This window comes from Lethenteron reissneri, chromosome 11 (genome assembly GCF_015708825.2).
Source record: "Lethenteron reissneri isolate LAM-NWPU_2019-01 chromosome 11, ASM1570882v1, whole genome shotgun sequence".
Lineage (NCBI taxonomy): Eukaryota > Metazoa > Chordata > Hyperoartia > Petromyzontiformes > Petromyzontidae > Lethenteron > Lethenteron reissneri.
Genome location: NC_083789.1, coordinates 6,454,164 through 6,470,420, shown reverse-complemented (window position 1 = coordinate 6,470,420; position 16,257 = coordinate 6,454,164). Strand labels below are relative to the sequence as shown.

Below are 16,257 nucleotides of genomic sequence, written 5' to 3'. Positions count from 1 at the left end.
CCGGAAACGTGGACAATTAGAGCCGTAAAAAAGATTGTTTAAAAATATATATAAATATAATTTTCAATGATAGAATATAGTATTGTCATCAGTATGACATACCTATACCAAGTTTGCAGTCGATACGACATTGGGAAGACGGTTGAAATTGAGTTACACGATTTTAGGATACGACAACACAGAGTAAGTTAAATAGAAGAGTGTAAAATGTTTAAAAATCTATGTTTTGGATTTTGTATGATATAGTATAGTCTTGTCATCAATATGACATAGGCATTTCAAGTTTGCAGTCGATAGCACATTGGGAGGTGGGTAAGAATTGAGTTACAATATTTATTTTTTGAGGATACAACAGACGGAGTGAGTTAAATAAAAGCGTGTAAAATAAAAAAAAGTAGCTGAACGCATGAACAAACACAGACAATTGAAGGTTCTAAATGGACATCTATCGCTCACTAAATGATCGCCAGTTGCGAAACGGGGTTCGGAGCAATTGTCGGCGCGCTGCTCACGTGGCGACGACATCATCATCCAACTCCACGTGGCGACTAAAGCGGGTACCGTGTTGTGGGCGCTGACAGCGCGAGAGCGTCGTGAGCGTCATTGATTGATTGCGAGGAGCCTCGATAATCATCGAGCTGATGCCGAGTGCACTGCGGTATTTTTTGTGTGTGTGTCTCACTTGATGGCAGGTGGCACACACGCGTATACGCGCAATCGTATGCAAATTCGCATTGCAATGCGACAAAACTGATGCGCCGGATAATTTTGTAGACGCGACATCGCGCGTACTATTGTGCCAGGGCTCAAACGAGATCACGGCAGCCTCCAACCACCTTCAGTCTCCCTTCGCTGGTTTTACGCAACGGGCGGTACAATAGAGTTGCACAATCGACCGCAGTGCCCGATGCAAGCGCGCCGTCTCTCCTCACCTTGACCGACAGCCCCCAGCACCCCACCCAGCAGCATGTGCCCAGAATACACACACACACACACAGCCCAGGTGTCTGTGAAGAACACACCTGAATGAATGAATGAATGGGGGCAGGTTTTGCGCAGCCGGCCCTCTATAAAGCGGCCAGTCTGCCTGGATGGAGAACATCAAAAGCCGGCAGCTGCCTCTGTAACCACGTGGACTCAAGATACCGCAGCGCTCGTGTTCACGCTCGCCGTCTGCTCAGCTAAAGTCATGGCTACTGCTGCTGCTGCTGCCCGTGCCCTTCCCGTGGTTATCATCGCCGCCTTCCTCTCATCCTCCACTCTGGTTTCGTGCGCTCCTCTTCCCGGCGCCAACGGTGAGCGAGCGGTTCGCGAAAGATCACAGGCGGCTCAACGTTTTGCATTGCCGAGGGCTGCAGAGGGACCTTCACACGCAGCTGTGGCGGGCAGTGAACGCATTAATGCCCACGCAATATGTAAACACGCTTACGTATCGTAGTAGTAATACTTTCAACTTGTGAGGCGCCGCACCGGATTCGCTCTCGTTGAGAGAGGGAACGACAAACAGGGACGACAGCCACGTGCTGAGCCCGGCGCCAACGATTCTCCAAGCTCTGCTGTCCTCTATTAATGAAGATGGTTATAGGCCAATGAACGAGTGGAAAACGCACGCGTGCGAGGGGCGGAGAAAACACTGTAATCTCATATAGACGGAACACGTGGAATCCACATTTTTGCTTTCCAGAACAGTATTGCATTCTCCTGGCGAGCCAGGGTACGTGCGGCTCCCCTTCGACGCTCACGGGACCGGGTTTTCACAACTTTTGCGCGGTGATCCGCCAACCCTCGCTGCATCCACAGTGCTGGATCGCATGCCGCGCAGAGAGCCAACACCGCCCGGCTAATGCCGCGATCACTACCATTACTGCAAGAGGGCCCTTGCGGTTACACACGGTGACTGAGCGCGCTAGAAATACACATTACGCTGTGTATGCTTCCAGGTTAAACATACTCTCCCTTCAGTGCCAGATTAATGCGGGTTGAGATGTCGATCGATCCGTGCTGCGCGCAGTGACACCGCGTTGTTAAGTGTCACCTCGATTGTGCGGTGTTTGTGATGTCGATCGATCCGTGCTGCGCTTTTAGTGACCGCCAACTCCTCGGACCCGCTGCTGAGCGCATTGGAGTCGCTCCGCGCGGCGCTTGGAAACGGATCTCTGAGCGCCCTGGGGGTCGTGCAGCTACTCAACAAATGCGGGGCGTCGGACCTTGCGTCCCCTGCGCTGCTCCAAGTTGCCAGCAACTCCAGCCTGGGTAACGCACGCGCGCGCGCACGCAGCGACGTCGCAGGCGATTGCAGCTTGCACACTCCGGGAGGGGGTGGGGGGCGCTAATTGTGAAACTGCTCTCAGCCACCGGACATCATAGAACTCAACAAAGACACCCATAGACCCACGTGGAGACCCACATGCTCGTATCGAAACTCGAAAACTCGCGTATAAATCCATATGCGTATGTAAAAAACCCCAATATTTAAATATTTAGCCAAATATTACCATAAACTCGCAAATATACCCATATACTTACATATTGACCCATAGATTCGCACAGAGAGCCATATGGCGACGTAGCTATCAGATGTGCAGGCGGTGCAACTGCACAGGGACCGAAGGGGCTCAGTTCCCGGGCGACGAAGAGCGGGGGGGGGGGGGGGGTGATTGAATTCCTCGCTTCACGTCTCACGCAGCTAAGCACGCGACACCATTGCACGTGTCGCTGTGTGTGGGGAGCGGTAGTGTGGTGGTTAGCGCTACGCTGCGCTACGAACCTGGTGACCCGGGTTCGATTCCCGCTCATGGCCAACATCAGTGACGATTATCTGAACCGGTCCTGGGCCTCCCCTAGGTCGACTCAGCCTCAAATGAATACCTGGTGCGATGTGTAAACATCGCCACTGGGGAGACAAAGGCGGCCGGGCGTGGTGTTGCCGTGCCGGCCTTCATAGGTGCTCGCTAACAGCACTTGCCCCTACAGTCTGTTAAGGCTATACGGGGGATCTCTGCTTTTTGGGGGTGGTCGTGTGCACGCTACAAACCCGGCGATCCGAGTTCGATTCCCGCTCACGACGGCCAACACCCGTGACGGTTATCTGAACTGGTCCCGGACCTCCCCTAGGTCGTCTCAGCCTCAAATGAGTACCTGGTTGCGATGTGCCTTCATAGGTGTTCACTAACAGCACTTGCCCCAAACGTATGTCAAGGCTATGCGGGGGATATTTGAATTTGTGTGCGAGTATGTATCTGTGTGGGTGCCTGTGTGTGTATGACCTTCATAGGTGTTCGCTAACAGCACTTGCCTCAACTGTCTGTTAAGGCGATAGAGAGATGTTTGTCTTTGTGTGTGTGAGTGTGTATAAGTTGCGATTATCTTAACAAGACCTGGGCTTCTCCTAGGTCGACTCAGCCTCATATGAGTACCTGGTTCGGCGTGTGAACATTCGCATTGAGGAGACGAAGACGGCCCGGCGTGATTGTGGCCACACCACCATCTCGTTCGCCGTGCCAGCCTTCGTAGGATTGCTTAACAGCACTTGCCCCAACAGTCCACGCGAGGCTATCCGGTGGATCTTTGTCTTGTGTATGTTCGCGTGCATGCATGCACCTGTTAATGTATCTCACCTTGGTGTTACAGATCAGTGGCCCGCGACGATGTCAGAGGTCGTTGCCAAGGTCCAGAAGACGTTCAACGTGACCAGCCAGGACATTTTGTCCTGGGTCTCCAAGGTCCTGCAGCTCTGCTCTCCGTCAGCGGCGGCGGGGTCGACTGCTGCTCCTGGAAGCCAGAACCCCAGTGTAGCTTCCCCTTCAGCCGGTCAGAAACCCAGTGTAGCTTCCCCTTCAGCCGGTCAGAACCCCAGTGTAGCTTCCCCTTCAGCCGGTCAGAACCCCAGTGTAGCTTCCCCTTCAGCCGGTCAGAACCCCAGTGTAGCTTCCCCTTCAGCCGGTCAGAACCCCAGTGTAGCTTCCCCTTCAGCCGGTCAGAACCCCAGTGTAGCTTCCCTTTCAGCTGGTCAGAAACCCAGTGTAGCTTCCCCTTCAGCTGGTCAGAACCCCAGTGTAGCTTCCCCTTCAGCTGGTCAGAACCCCAGTGTAGCTTCCCCTTCAGCCGGTCAGAACCCCAGTGGAGCTTCCCCTTCAGCTGGTCAGAAACCCAGTGTAGCTTCCCCTTCAGCTGGTCAGAACCCCAGTGTAGCTTCCCCTTCAGCCGGTCAGAACCCCAGTGTAGCTTCCCCTTCAGCTGGTCAGAAACCCAGTGTAGCTTCCCCTTCAGCCGGTCAGAACCCCAGTGTAGCTTCCCCTTCAGCCGGTCAGAACCCCAGTGTAGCTTCCCCTTCAGCCGGTCAGAAACCCAGTGTAGCTTCCCCTTCAGCCGGTCAGAAACCCAGTGTAGCTTCCCCTTCAGCCGGTCAGAACCCCAGTGTACCTTCCCCTTCAGCCGGTCAGAACCCCAGTGTAGCTTCCCCTTCAGCCGGTCAGAACCCCAGTGTAGCTTCCCCTTCAGCCGGTCAGAACCCCAGTGTAGCTTCCCCTTCAGCCGGTCAGAAACCCAGTGTAGCTTCCCCTTCAGCTGGTCAGAACCCCAGTGTAGCTTCCCCTTCAGCCGGTCAGAAACCCAGTGTAGCTTCCCCTTCAGCTGGTCAGAAACCCAGTGTAGCTTCCCCTTCAGCCGGTCAGAAACCCAGTGTAGCTTCCCCTTCAGCTGGTCAGAAACCCAGTGTAGCTTCCCCTTCAGCCGGTCAGAACCCCAGTGTAGCTTCCCCTTCAGCCGGTCAGAACCCCAGTGTAGCTTCCCCTTCAGCCGGCCAGAAACCCAGTGTAGCTTCCCCTTCAGCCGGTCAGAACCCCAGTGTAGCTTCCCCTTCGGCCGGTCAGAACCCCAGTGTAGCTTCCCCTTCAGCCGGTCAGAAACCCAGTGTAGCTTCCCCTTCAGCCGGTCAGAACCCCAGTGGAACTTCCCCTTCAGCCGGTCAGAAACCCAGTGTAGCTTCCCCTTCAGCCGGTCAGAACCCCAGTGGAGCTTCCCCTTCAGCCGGTCAGAAACCCAGTGGAGCTTCCCCTTCAGCCGGTCAGAACCCCAGCGGAGCTTCCCCTTCAGCCGGCCAGAAACCCAAAAGCGCTTCCCCTTCAGCCGGCCAGAACCCCAGCGGAGCTTCCCCTTCAGCCGGCCAGAAACCCAGTGGAGCTTCCCCTTCAGCTGGTCAGAACCCCAGTGGAGCTTCCCCTTCAGCCGGCCAGAAACCCAAAAGCGCTTCCCCTTCAGCCGGCCAGAACCCCAGCGGAGCTTCCCCTTCAGCCGGCCAGAACCCCAGTAGAGTGCCCCCATCAGGGAGTCAGAACTCGAGTGCCAGACCTGCTTCAGTCAGGCAGAAACCCAAGGAGAAAGATCAGAAGGAAGACGAGGGGTCCAAGGAGGAGAAAGACGATAAAAAAGAGCCCAAGAAGGAAGAGAGTAAGAAAGATGACAAGTCTTCTAAGAGAGACGAGCCCAAGAAGGAGCAAAAAGCGCCCTCTCGCAATGGGAATTAAATACTCTCGCTGGGTATTTAAGGAGTAACAGACGGGCAAACAAAAAGTTGGTAGGCAAACCGTCAGCCAGTCAAACAGGCAGATAACCAAAGCTACGAGCTGTTGCACCGTCAGACAGACAAATACATATATTAACAATATATGAACAAACCTGAGGAAGGACTTAAGAGTGGGCATATATTTTCTAGTAGCACCCACGTGTCCCAACAAGGTGGTGGGTTGCTTTCGTGTTCATTACGCTTCGTGTTTCATTTGCTGCCGTGCAGAGGCCTACCTTGGGCCCTGTGAAGGAATCACCCCGATATCTTGGGCAAGGCCTAGGCTAAAGAAATTCTCATGGCTACTGCCTGCAGCAGTGTGTGAACCCGATGGGTTCCGTGCCTCGACCAATGGCTAGACCTGGCGGTGGTTGGTGTCTTAATGGATAGATTGCGGGCCCTGGACATTCGCTGGCATCTGATGAGTCTGGAGTCGCTGGTTCGAATCTGGCCCTCTCACTTGAATAGCTTAATTCAGCTGCTGGGACAACGGTGTCGGATCCACCAATCTTACTAAGCCGAGGCTACTGGGTGGTAAGTAAAGCAGTGTTTAGATACTGCTGTCCCTAACCCCTTTAAACTGACCCCTAAACTTTAATCCCTAATCACTAACACTTGGCCGTAAACCCTAACCCCACCCCTCTAACCCATAGTTTCTAACCGTTCACATTACCTCCTAACTTTACACCTGAACGCCTAGCTCTTTACGTGACCCTAAATCATATTTTGTGACCTTATACCCTACCTTCTAACTCAACGCCCTAAACCTCAACCGGGGAGGGGGGGGGGAACTCACACCTTGTGCCCCCTCCTGACGCCTTCAAACTAAACCGGAACTATTACATCTGACACCGAAACGTCGAAGTGCCCCCCCCCCCAAAGCGCGGGGCCCGGGGTAGTCACCACGATTCGCTGAACCCTAGGGACGGCTCTGCCTGCAAGAAACCCAACGGAGTGGCGTCCCTTCACATTCAAACGCCTTCGGAAGAGTCTGGATCCTCTCCTCTGAGTGCCACACTCTCGGTGTCTATGGGCAGAAGCGTTGGTCGCTACCAGCCTTGTGACAGGAGTCGCGCTTTGCTTTGCTCAAAATTTACCTCGTGTCCCGACAGCGAATGCCTTTGGAATGTAGACGGTTCGCAATCTCTGTCCGCAAGGGCTGCTTCCTTCAAGCAGCTTTGATTAAAGTGGCGTGCTTACGAAACGTGTGCGGCGACGAAAGTCCTTTGTTGTTTTGTCTGTTTAACGGTGACTGTGTCGACAAGTTCTGCCAACGCGAATGATTAAACACTGATGGACATGGCCTCGCTGAGCCCCGCGTCTCTCTCCTGCCCGCACGTTGCACACCCGAACGAGGTTTAGCGTCACGATGGGTTTGTTTTTTAGACGTGGCACAGGAGATTCGTCGTTTCGTCCAACACTTGCGCCTCCAAACAACTCACACCGTGCACTCAACATCAGAATCCGAATATTGATGTGTACTGGAGGAATCGCATGAGCTATAAGGCTCTTTTTCACGTGGCGCTAAGCTGAATCGAAGCCAGGGGTTGGTCGTGGAACCTCTTCCTTACCGAGGGCCGAATAGCACTTTCAGCTCCCAATCTGCGGGCAACCACATGTAATGCGAGCAAGGATTGAGGGGGGGCGGAGTCTGGGTCACGTGGGGAGGGGGTGGAGTTAGGGTCACGTGGGAGAGAGGATTTAGGGGGAGAACCGGAAGGGGAAAGTGGAGTTGAGATGGAGTGAAACAGGAGGCCACGCTGGGCAGGACGGAGAGAGTGGCGCGGTCGCCACGCGGTGGGAGACGTCGACACCGTCAGCCATCGGTGTCAGACGCAGAGAGCTAGCGGCTGTGGGAGGCTAGCTGTATACGGGGCAGCAGTGAAGCTCGAGAGCGGAGCAGCGGTGTGGCTGCAAGGTGGAGCAGCAGGGAGACTGCCTAACAGAGCAGCAGGGAGACTGCATATCGGAGCAGCAGGGAGACTGCATATCGGAGCAGCAGGGAGACTGTATAACGGAGCAGCCGAGTGGCTGTGGAGAGATCGTCGAGAGGGACGCGGGCCTGAGCGAGGACGCCGTGGTAACGAGATTCTACGAACCCAATAAAGGACAACGGAGATCGACATCTGAGAGAGAGTCCTTTATTACACACACATTGCCACACACCGCAGCGTTACGCAATAATAGCGCGAGTAAGAATGCGCGCTCACCGTTATAGGTGACAGGGCGGGATACACTTAGAAACACAGTGGCACCGGCCATGGTGGCGAGATGTTAACTACCTCGCCTGGTATACAGGAGGTCGTGAGTTCGTTCCTTACCCTGACGGCTGCTGTATATTTGGATGTGCATGCTTTCCCCCGTGGTCGTGTGGATTTTCCTCCGGGTCCTCCGGATTTTTACCTCCACATTTATAAACGTGCGTTTTGAGTATTCGGCCGCTATACATTTTCACATGATAAGCCACTTTATGTGAGCTCTAATTTGTTGGCCAGGTCGCTTCTAAGAAATAGCTTTATAGATCATTGGGCCTTACCTGGTAAAATAACAAAAATGTTTATAGTTTTTAGTGCAGCTCAGAAGTTTGGGCAGTGGTTTTGAAGATCGGCTGTGACATGGATAACAGGGGTGGGGGGGGGGGTGGAGGGAGAGGGAAAATGCGTGAGACCGTCAACACATTACCGGGCGATTCATCATCACCATCATCATGATCATCGTGAGCCAAGGTCAATCCACTGCTGGATGAGGGCCTCCCCACACCATCTCTCACGCGGCACACGCACGCAAATGTATTTGGGGGTCCTTACAGCTGCCGCATTGGCAGTGATGCACAAGCACAGGTAACACCAAGAACAAAAAAACAAACGCATTCATCAATACCGCTGTGGCCTTAAAAGGACACGTGTATGTATGGCATATATACTAGGCGACGTTTCGGACAACGGCTCTTCTACATAGCACATTGATTCGTTGCTTTTAAACTAGCTCACACAATATCACTCGTTAAGCATGTGAGTAGGTAGTGGGTATGCAAAATGTTACTTTGACGTAGCATTGGAGGTGTGTAATTATATCTGTCCTACACGTATGTGACAGCACAGCAAGTCGGTTACTACCAGGCTACCCGTTTAAGTTGCCGAATACTGTATTGCAAATATAACATGAAAAATAACAATAGGTTTTATACCCTTTCCAGCAATAAAGCAGGTGTTAAGATGTTCAAACACCAAATGGATACATTTTGAAAGGAATCAAGTCTGCATTAACCACACGTACTTGTGGTGAACATGCAAACAAACATGCTCTGATAATTATATATGCATTGACTTTGATACTGATTGGCCTGCACCAGAGACGACAGCCTTCTTTATGGCCTAGTCTCACCAGTGTCAGACCAGAGAACGCCAAAAGGCGAACAGCACAAAGACACACCAAATGTAATGGGCTCGAATTAGGCGCACACACAACTTCTTGGGAGGCAACACTAGTTATTATCTCAATGTAACACTTTAACATAGCGTGGTGACCACCGACATATTGTCGCTAACACACACCATCACTCGCTAACACTGACTCTCGGATAGGACTGGCGTGACCCAGCCAGGAGGGCTACGCTGACTGGAGGCTTGACTCTTCTTCTCGAGGTGTCTTCAGGAGGCATCTTCTTCCTTGACACGAGCAGCCTCGAACCCGGTGAGGAGGCCGCTTATATGCGCCGGCCACGCCCACCTTCTCGAGAACTCTCGAGAAGGTGGGCGTGGCCTCGGCGTGTCCGGGCCACACCCTGGCCACGCCCACCTTCGAGAACTCTCAAGAAGGTGGGCGTGGCCTCGGCGTGTCCGGACCCCACCCTGGCCACGCCCACCTTCGAGAACTCTCGAGAAGGTGGGCGTGGCCTCGGCGTGTCCGGGCCACACCCCGACCACGCCCACCTTCTAGAACTCTCGAGAGGGTGGGCGTGGCCTCGGCGTGTCTGGACCACACCCTGGCCACGCCCACCTTCGAGAACTCTGGAGAAGGTGGGCGTGGCCTCGGCGTGTCCGGGGCCACACCCTGGCCACGCCCACCTTCGAGAACTCTCGAGAAGGTGGGCGTGGCCTCGGCGTGTCCGGGCCACACCCCGACCACGCCCACCTTCTAGAACTCTCGAGAGGGTGGGCGTGGCCTCGGCGTGTCTGGACCACACCCTGGCCACGCCCACCTTCGAGAACTCTGGAGAAGGTGGGCGTGGCCTCGGCGTGTCCGGGGCCACACCCTGGCCACGCCCACCTTCGAGAACTCTCGAGAAGGTGGGCGTGGCCTCGGCGTGTCCGGGCCACACCCTGGCCACGCCCACCTTCGAGAACTCTCGAGAAGCTGCTCGGCTGTCCACGTGGCCCCCCAAGGTGGCCCCGGGGCCCCCGACCCCCACCGTGATCCGGTCACGTGTCCAGCCGGGTTCACTCAGAGTGCCACGGCCTTACACAACCCACGTGGCCCTCACCCCCGGCCTCCAGATACCCTGAACCGGCCCTGACGTCATTCCCGCTTCCAGACGGGATGACGTCATGTGTGTGTGTGTAGACCCGCGTGCTAGTGACGCTCCCCCGCATAGTGACGTCACACATGTGCGTGTGTGTGTGTGTACACCAGAGGTGTGGACTCGAGTCATGTGACTTGGACTCGAGTCAGACTCGAGTCATGAATTTGATGACTTCAGACTCGACTTGGACTTGCATAACAATGACTTTGTCCCACCTCTGGTGTACACAGTAGTGACGCTACAAGTCACTACACATGTAATCAGAGCGTGTATAGAGCTCGGGGCGAGCACTTGTATCATGGGGACCATATTGTGTCAACACTTGCATGCAACGCGCAGAGCGAAGCGTGTTGGTCAGTAGAGGGCAGTACAGCAAGCGTGTTGCTGGCTCACCACACTACTTGCACCGCCTGGATAGTTTACGATGCATGTTGAACTTCTTTCGCGCCGTACGTAGCCACTGACCAGCGTGGTGAAGTATGGTCAAACAACCCCCGTGACCCACGTGGCGTGTTGAAGCCCTCATCCAGCAGTGGATTGACAAAAGGGGCCGCGCGCGTACGTGAAGTATTAGACAACATGTTGTGTTATTCCTCTGAGTGGCATCTTGTTTTTCCCCTACCTCCGTGTGAAATCCCAGCAACAACAATAGTGCCATTTCAGTATTTCCCAAAATTGTAATGGAAAGCGCTGTCGATTGAATGATCCCGTCGAAAGTACAGGCGATCTCCAAGCATCTCAAGCAAAACTAAAACAATACATCACGAAGCGGGAGCGTTCCTCTGAAAAATAATGTGTCTTTGAGATTCGTGAAGTGCATTTCATATCTATACAGGGTGCTTCAAAAAACATGTCAACACTTCTGAGAATTTGCAACAATACCGCGAGAAATGTGCCTCTGGGCTCTGGGGACCCACGTGGAGAAGATTCCAGGCGTGCGTTGACAACGATGGCGAATAACTGGAGACTCTTTGACTTTCTAAAGTTATTGACAGACGTTTGTTATCATGTTACAGTGTATTGTCCGCTCTTTTTCGATAACAAACGATAATCCCATAAGTGTTAACAAAAATGTTTAAGCACCCTATATTAGCAATGCGCATATCCTTTGGACGTGACCGTCCACCCGTTTCGCCAACTAGCCAAACTTTGTTTAAAAAATATGAAACATCGTATGCTAACGTATAAGCCTATGAACAAATCACCCTGCATGTGCCTGACCTTAACGGATCTCGTAAGCTCAGCAGGTTGAGCTTGGCCAGTGCTTGGGCACCGTTGCTATGCGAGTCGAACGCACACTGCCATATCGCTCAATAGGCGCAGTAGGCAATGGTCACTTTTATTTTTCGTAGGAACTTTCGTTTTTTTCTTCTTGGTTCTTTCGGTAAAGTCACGTAGAAGGGAAATAATAAAATAATAATAAAAATTTCAAGTGTGTTGTTGTTGTTCGGAAAAATGGAAGGAACCGGAAAGAGAGGAAGACCCACCAGAGAACGGCTTGACGACGACATCAGAGATCGTTGCCAGAAAGATGTCGCACTGCTCGAGCATATTGGCACAAGACAGAGAAAAGTGGAAACAAATGATTAAATGTGCAGTGGACACCTACGGGGCTATCTGCCCATGGATCGTGATGGTGATGATGATGATACAGTATTTTATCTCAGACAAAGTATATTTAAAATTGTCCTGTATAGAACTGTAAATAGGCTTGGGCAGGACACATACACGGTAGAGGAAGGATGATGACTTATGGCCTGTGAGACGCTGGTGACAGAATCGGAATGGCAGCCAAAGGGAGAATCGAATACCAGGAGGAAGGGACCTCCGTGGAGATGGAGCGATGGGATCGGCTCCAGGTGCAGGAGCGTGTTGGAGGGTGGCGGTGTGACGGTGTGGGCAGGTTCCCTTTTTGCGACAATGGCTAATGATGACTTTGTTGTTGTTGTGTTGTCATAGTTGCTGTGCTTAGGCCCAAGGTCCAAAAACGCCAAGCGACCAGCAGCAAGCAGCACCGTCGAAGTGGCGACAGATAAGTTTAACACGGAGGCTTCCGCGACCGATATTATGATTGATTTACTATTTATTTGGAGGGCAGGTTGTAAACCCTTTTGGCAGATTCCCGATGATGCTGGTTGCAACTACAGCGAAGCGTCGGACTACTCAATTGTAAAATGTTGTGGATCGCTCTCCAGCATTACGTATGTATGTTGAACTTCTTTCGCGCCGTATGTAGCTAACCGAGCCAATCGGAGGTACCGGGGAAGGACAGCGGTGGAGTTCTGAATCACTCTTAAATCGATCATCTTTGTTCATCGGTTTACAACACACATTTTACTTACGCGGCGATCTGACCCCCCCCCCCCCCAAAAAAAAAAACTTAGCACTTGTAATACTATGAGTTTTTTTATTGAGCAAGATTGTTACCGAACTTGGGAAGATATATAGGAGAGGAACGATTAATAAATGGAAGCTTAAGCTACATGCAATACATTTTGTTTTAAATCTCTCCTATCCGCACTGGGTTATTATTCCCGCCGCAGGATTTTCTGAGCTGGGCACGCGACCACCGAGTTGACTGATCGCTGTGCTGCGTGTCCGCGTGCGTCCAGTCACACAGCACTGTGGACGAAGACAACGATCCCACCCCCTACCCCCGCACCATGGAGCTGTGAGCGAGGCTTAGCGAACGCCTCTTAAAGCCGGCAAGGCACACGGGCGGGTGGATGGGTGTGTGGGTGAGTGGGTCGCCAGAACCACGCCCGATCACCTTTGTCTCCATAATTCTAAAATAAGACGATTGTTGCGATGACTTCGTGATCTATTATGTTTCTACCTACGTGACTTTACCGAAAGAACCAAAGAGTATGGATTCCTGCAGTCACGAAAGCTTCAATTCAAGATTCAAATCAAGATATGAACTAAAACTTAACTATATATATATATTTTTTTATTTTACCAGGTAAGGCCCACTGAGCTATACAGCTCTCATTTTTCAGAAGCGACCTGGCCGCAAAGAAGGGCTCAACGAAGTGGACATTTATAGCAGCCAAATACTCTAAATGTGGAGGGGGGGAAAACCGCATGACGCGGAGAAAAATCCACGCCACCACGGAGAGAGAGACACGCAAACTCCAATTATACAGACGTCAGGGTCGGGATCGAACCCACGAACTTCTCCATACCAGGCGAGGCAGATAACATCTCGCCACCCAGGCACCCTTCTGATATTCACATTAATTATGATCATTACAAACCGCACAAGGAACTCATGTAAGATGACATAGGGGAGTCTATAGACGTGCATGGTTCAGTTATTCGCCATCACCAACTGGAATCGAACTCGGGTTGCCGACTTCGTAGTAAAGTGCGCTAACAACTGCGCCCCCCCCCCCAACGCGATGCGCGCGCACGCGGCTCCGCCAGATCTTCTTCTTCTGCCTCTCGCATGTCCCACATACGTGACTGCCCCCCTCCCCACTGCGTGGTCAGCAGTGTCAGACGAGCGCCCTATATCTGCGCCTGCGTGGCGTCATGACAATTTGCTCCGAGCACTGAAATGAAACCGCAGTCAGTCGGAACGCGTGACAATAACGCGGATGCGAGTGAGTGCGCGCGCGTGTGCGCCCGTGCGTCCCACAATGTCAACAGAGAGCACCGATCAGAGGGCGTCCATCGCACAGTTTACGCCGACAAATAAATAAATAAATATAGTCCTATAGTCATAATGGAGAAATTCTGATGAGGCTAATGATGCTTCACAGTTCCTGTGGTAATCCGTTGCTGGCAGATGAAGGCCCTCCGCACGGTGTGTCGGTCATGGGGGTGTTTGTTTGAGTCTACTTACTTCAACCACGGGTTGCTGATCGGATGATGGAGAAAAGAGTGGCCAGGCGTGGTGCTCGCCACAGCACTCCCTTATTCACGCGTGGGCCATGGCCGCTCTTAATAGGTGCTCGCTAACAGCACTTGCCCCAACAGTCTGTTAAAGGCTATACGGGGGAATCGTTGTTTTTATTTTGTTGCACATGCGATGTCATAACCGTTCCTGGTCCTTCCCCCTCGGCCGACTTATCATTCAACCAGTTGCCCGGTGCAGTGCGTAAAGATTAGCACTGGGGGAGACAAAGACGGCCGGACCGTGGCTGTGCAGTGCTCACGTCGCTCCACCGTGACGCAATCATCACCATTTCATGATAGAGGTTGTTGGGTTAGATCGCGTAAATATATAAATGTGTCGTTAAACCCGCCACCACCCGACACAGCCAACTCGTAAGGGTTGTCACGTAAACAGAACGTGGCCAATTCGTCACTAGTACAGCACACCGGTGTGTTGGAGAGCCAAGCCATCACTGGCGAAACGTCGTACTCAGAGTGTAAATGTTGTGGCTTGGCTCTCCAACACCCCGGCTAGTGCTGTACTAGTATACTGCACTATACACTACACTGTACACTACACTATACACTACACTATACACTACACTACACACTAGTGCTGTACTAGTGACGAATTGGCCACGTTCTGTTTACGTGACAACCCTTACTAGTTGGCTGTGTCGGGTGGTGGCGGGTTTAACGACACATTTATATATTTATGCGCTCTAACCCAAAAACCTCTCTTATGAATGATATTGGTCGCGAAAGCCTACGTATTGGGTGCGGGACGGAAGATCGTAGAGACCCAGTGGCTGGAAGAATACGCGCGCCGCAGTCTTTATGTTAGCTGTAAAGCAAATCTTTGTTTGCACTTGGAATTACAGTTACGTATTAAACGATACTGTACAAGGAAAATGCACAATAAAAGTGCGGGGGGAAACTGTTACCGCGATAATCGTATCGTGACAATTTTATTATTTGATTATTCCGCTGTTCGTATCGTGACAATTGTTTTATTCGGTGATGCCGCTGTTTGTATCATGAAAATTTGTATGATTCTGTGATGCCGCTGTTCGTATCGTGAACAAATGTATTATTTGGTGATGTCGCCGCCGCTGGTATCCTTAAAAATATATATAATATGCGACGTTCCGGGCAATGGCCTTTCTTCAGGTCATGGCCTTTCTTCAGGTCATTGCCCGAAACGATGATATTTATAATTTTATTGTTATTTTCTTTTGAAGTTTTAAGTTTTTACTCGTGAAAAATGATCTCGCTGCAGCTCCACAATAGCCCGGATTCCGACGCAGGCCACCAGCGCTGCCGATTCATCTCTCCACTCTTCAGTCAATGTACAAACAACGGTGACATCGGACACGTGTTGAACATGGAATTGTATCGCGCTGCTCCATAAGCGCCGTAGGTGCACTTTGAGTGCCACGTGAAGGCCTAATTTAGCAACAAAGACAAAGAACCCCCGTATAGCTTTAACCGACTTTTTGGGGGGCAAGTGCTGTTAGCGGGCACCTATGAAGGCTGGAACGGAACACGATGGGGGTGGCTGGTCCGCACCACGCACGGTCACCTTTGTCTCCTTCGTGGCAATGTTTACACACCGCACCAGGTTCCCATTTGAGGCTGAGTCGACCTAGGGGAGGCCTAGGACCGAGAATTTAATTTGGGTCGCCTGGTTCGAGGTGCAGCGCCCTAACCGCTACACTACCCCTCCTTACAAAGACGAAGATAAAGACGAAGAGAAAGATGAAGAGAAAGATCCCCCGTTTAGCCTTAACAGACTGTTGGGGCAAGTGCTGTTAGCGAACACCTATGAAGGACGGAACAGTACACGAGGGGGTGGGAGGACAGCACCACCCCGACCGCCTTTGTCTCCCCAATGGTGATGTTTACACACCGCACCAGGTACTCCTTTGAGGCCGAGTCCCTAAGGGAGGCCCAGAACCGGTTCATAAAACTGTCACCGGAGTTGGCCGTGAGCCGGAATCGAACTCGGGTCGTCGGGTTCGTAGTGGAACGCGCTAACCACTACACTCCCGCGCCCCCCCCCCCCCCACACAGACATACGTGGTTGCAGAAGTCGCATCGTATACGTATGTCTACACGGGCGTATGTGCGCGTATGTGAAGAGCGGTGGGGCAGTGATTAGTGCACTGCACTCTAAGCCCGGCGACTTGAATTCAATTGTCGGCGACGGCGAACATTAGTGGCGAATGGGAGATATCTGTCCCGATCTCAGGCCTACTGAGCATAAGAACTCATATCCGTACACGGCCCTGAG

At 52.3% G+C, this 16,257-nt stretch overlaps 1 protein-coding gene across 1 annotated transcript; it reads left to right on the top strand.

Annotated features, from left to right (window-relative positions):
- Positions 1-1,120: 1,120 nt before the first annotated feature.
- Positions 1,121-5,525, top strand: LOC133341186 (basic salivary proline-rich protein 2-like). The gene is made up of 4 exons (XM_061549641.1): positions 1,121-1,295; positions 2,086-2,253; positions 3,631-4,437; positions 5,062-5,525. The coding sequence occupies exons 1-4, from the start codon at positions 1,190-1,192 to the stop codon at positions 5,523-5,525; spliced, it is 1,545 nt and encodes a 514-aa protein (XP_061405625.1). The 5' UTR covers positions 1,121-1,189.
- Positions 5,526-16,257: the final 10,732 nt, after the last annotated feature.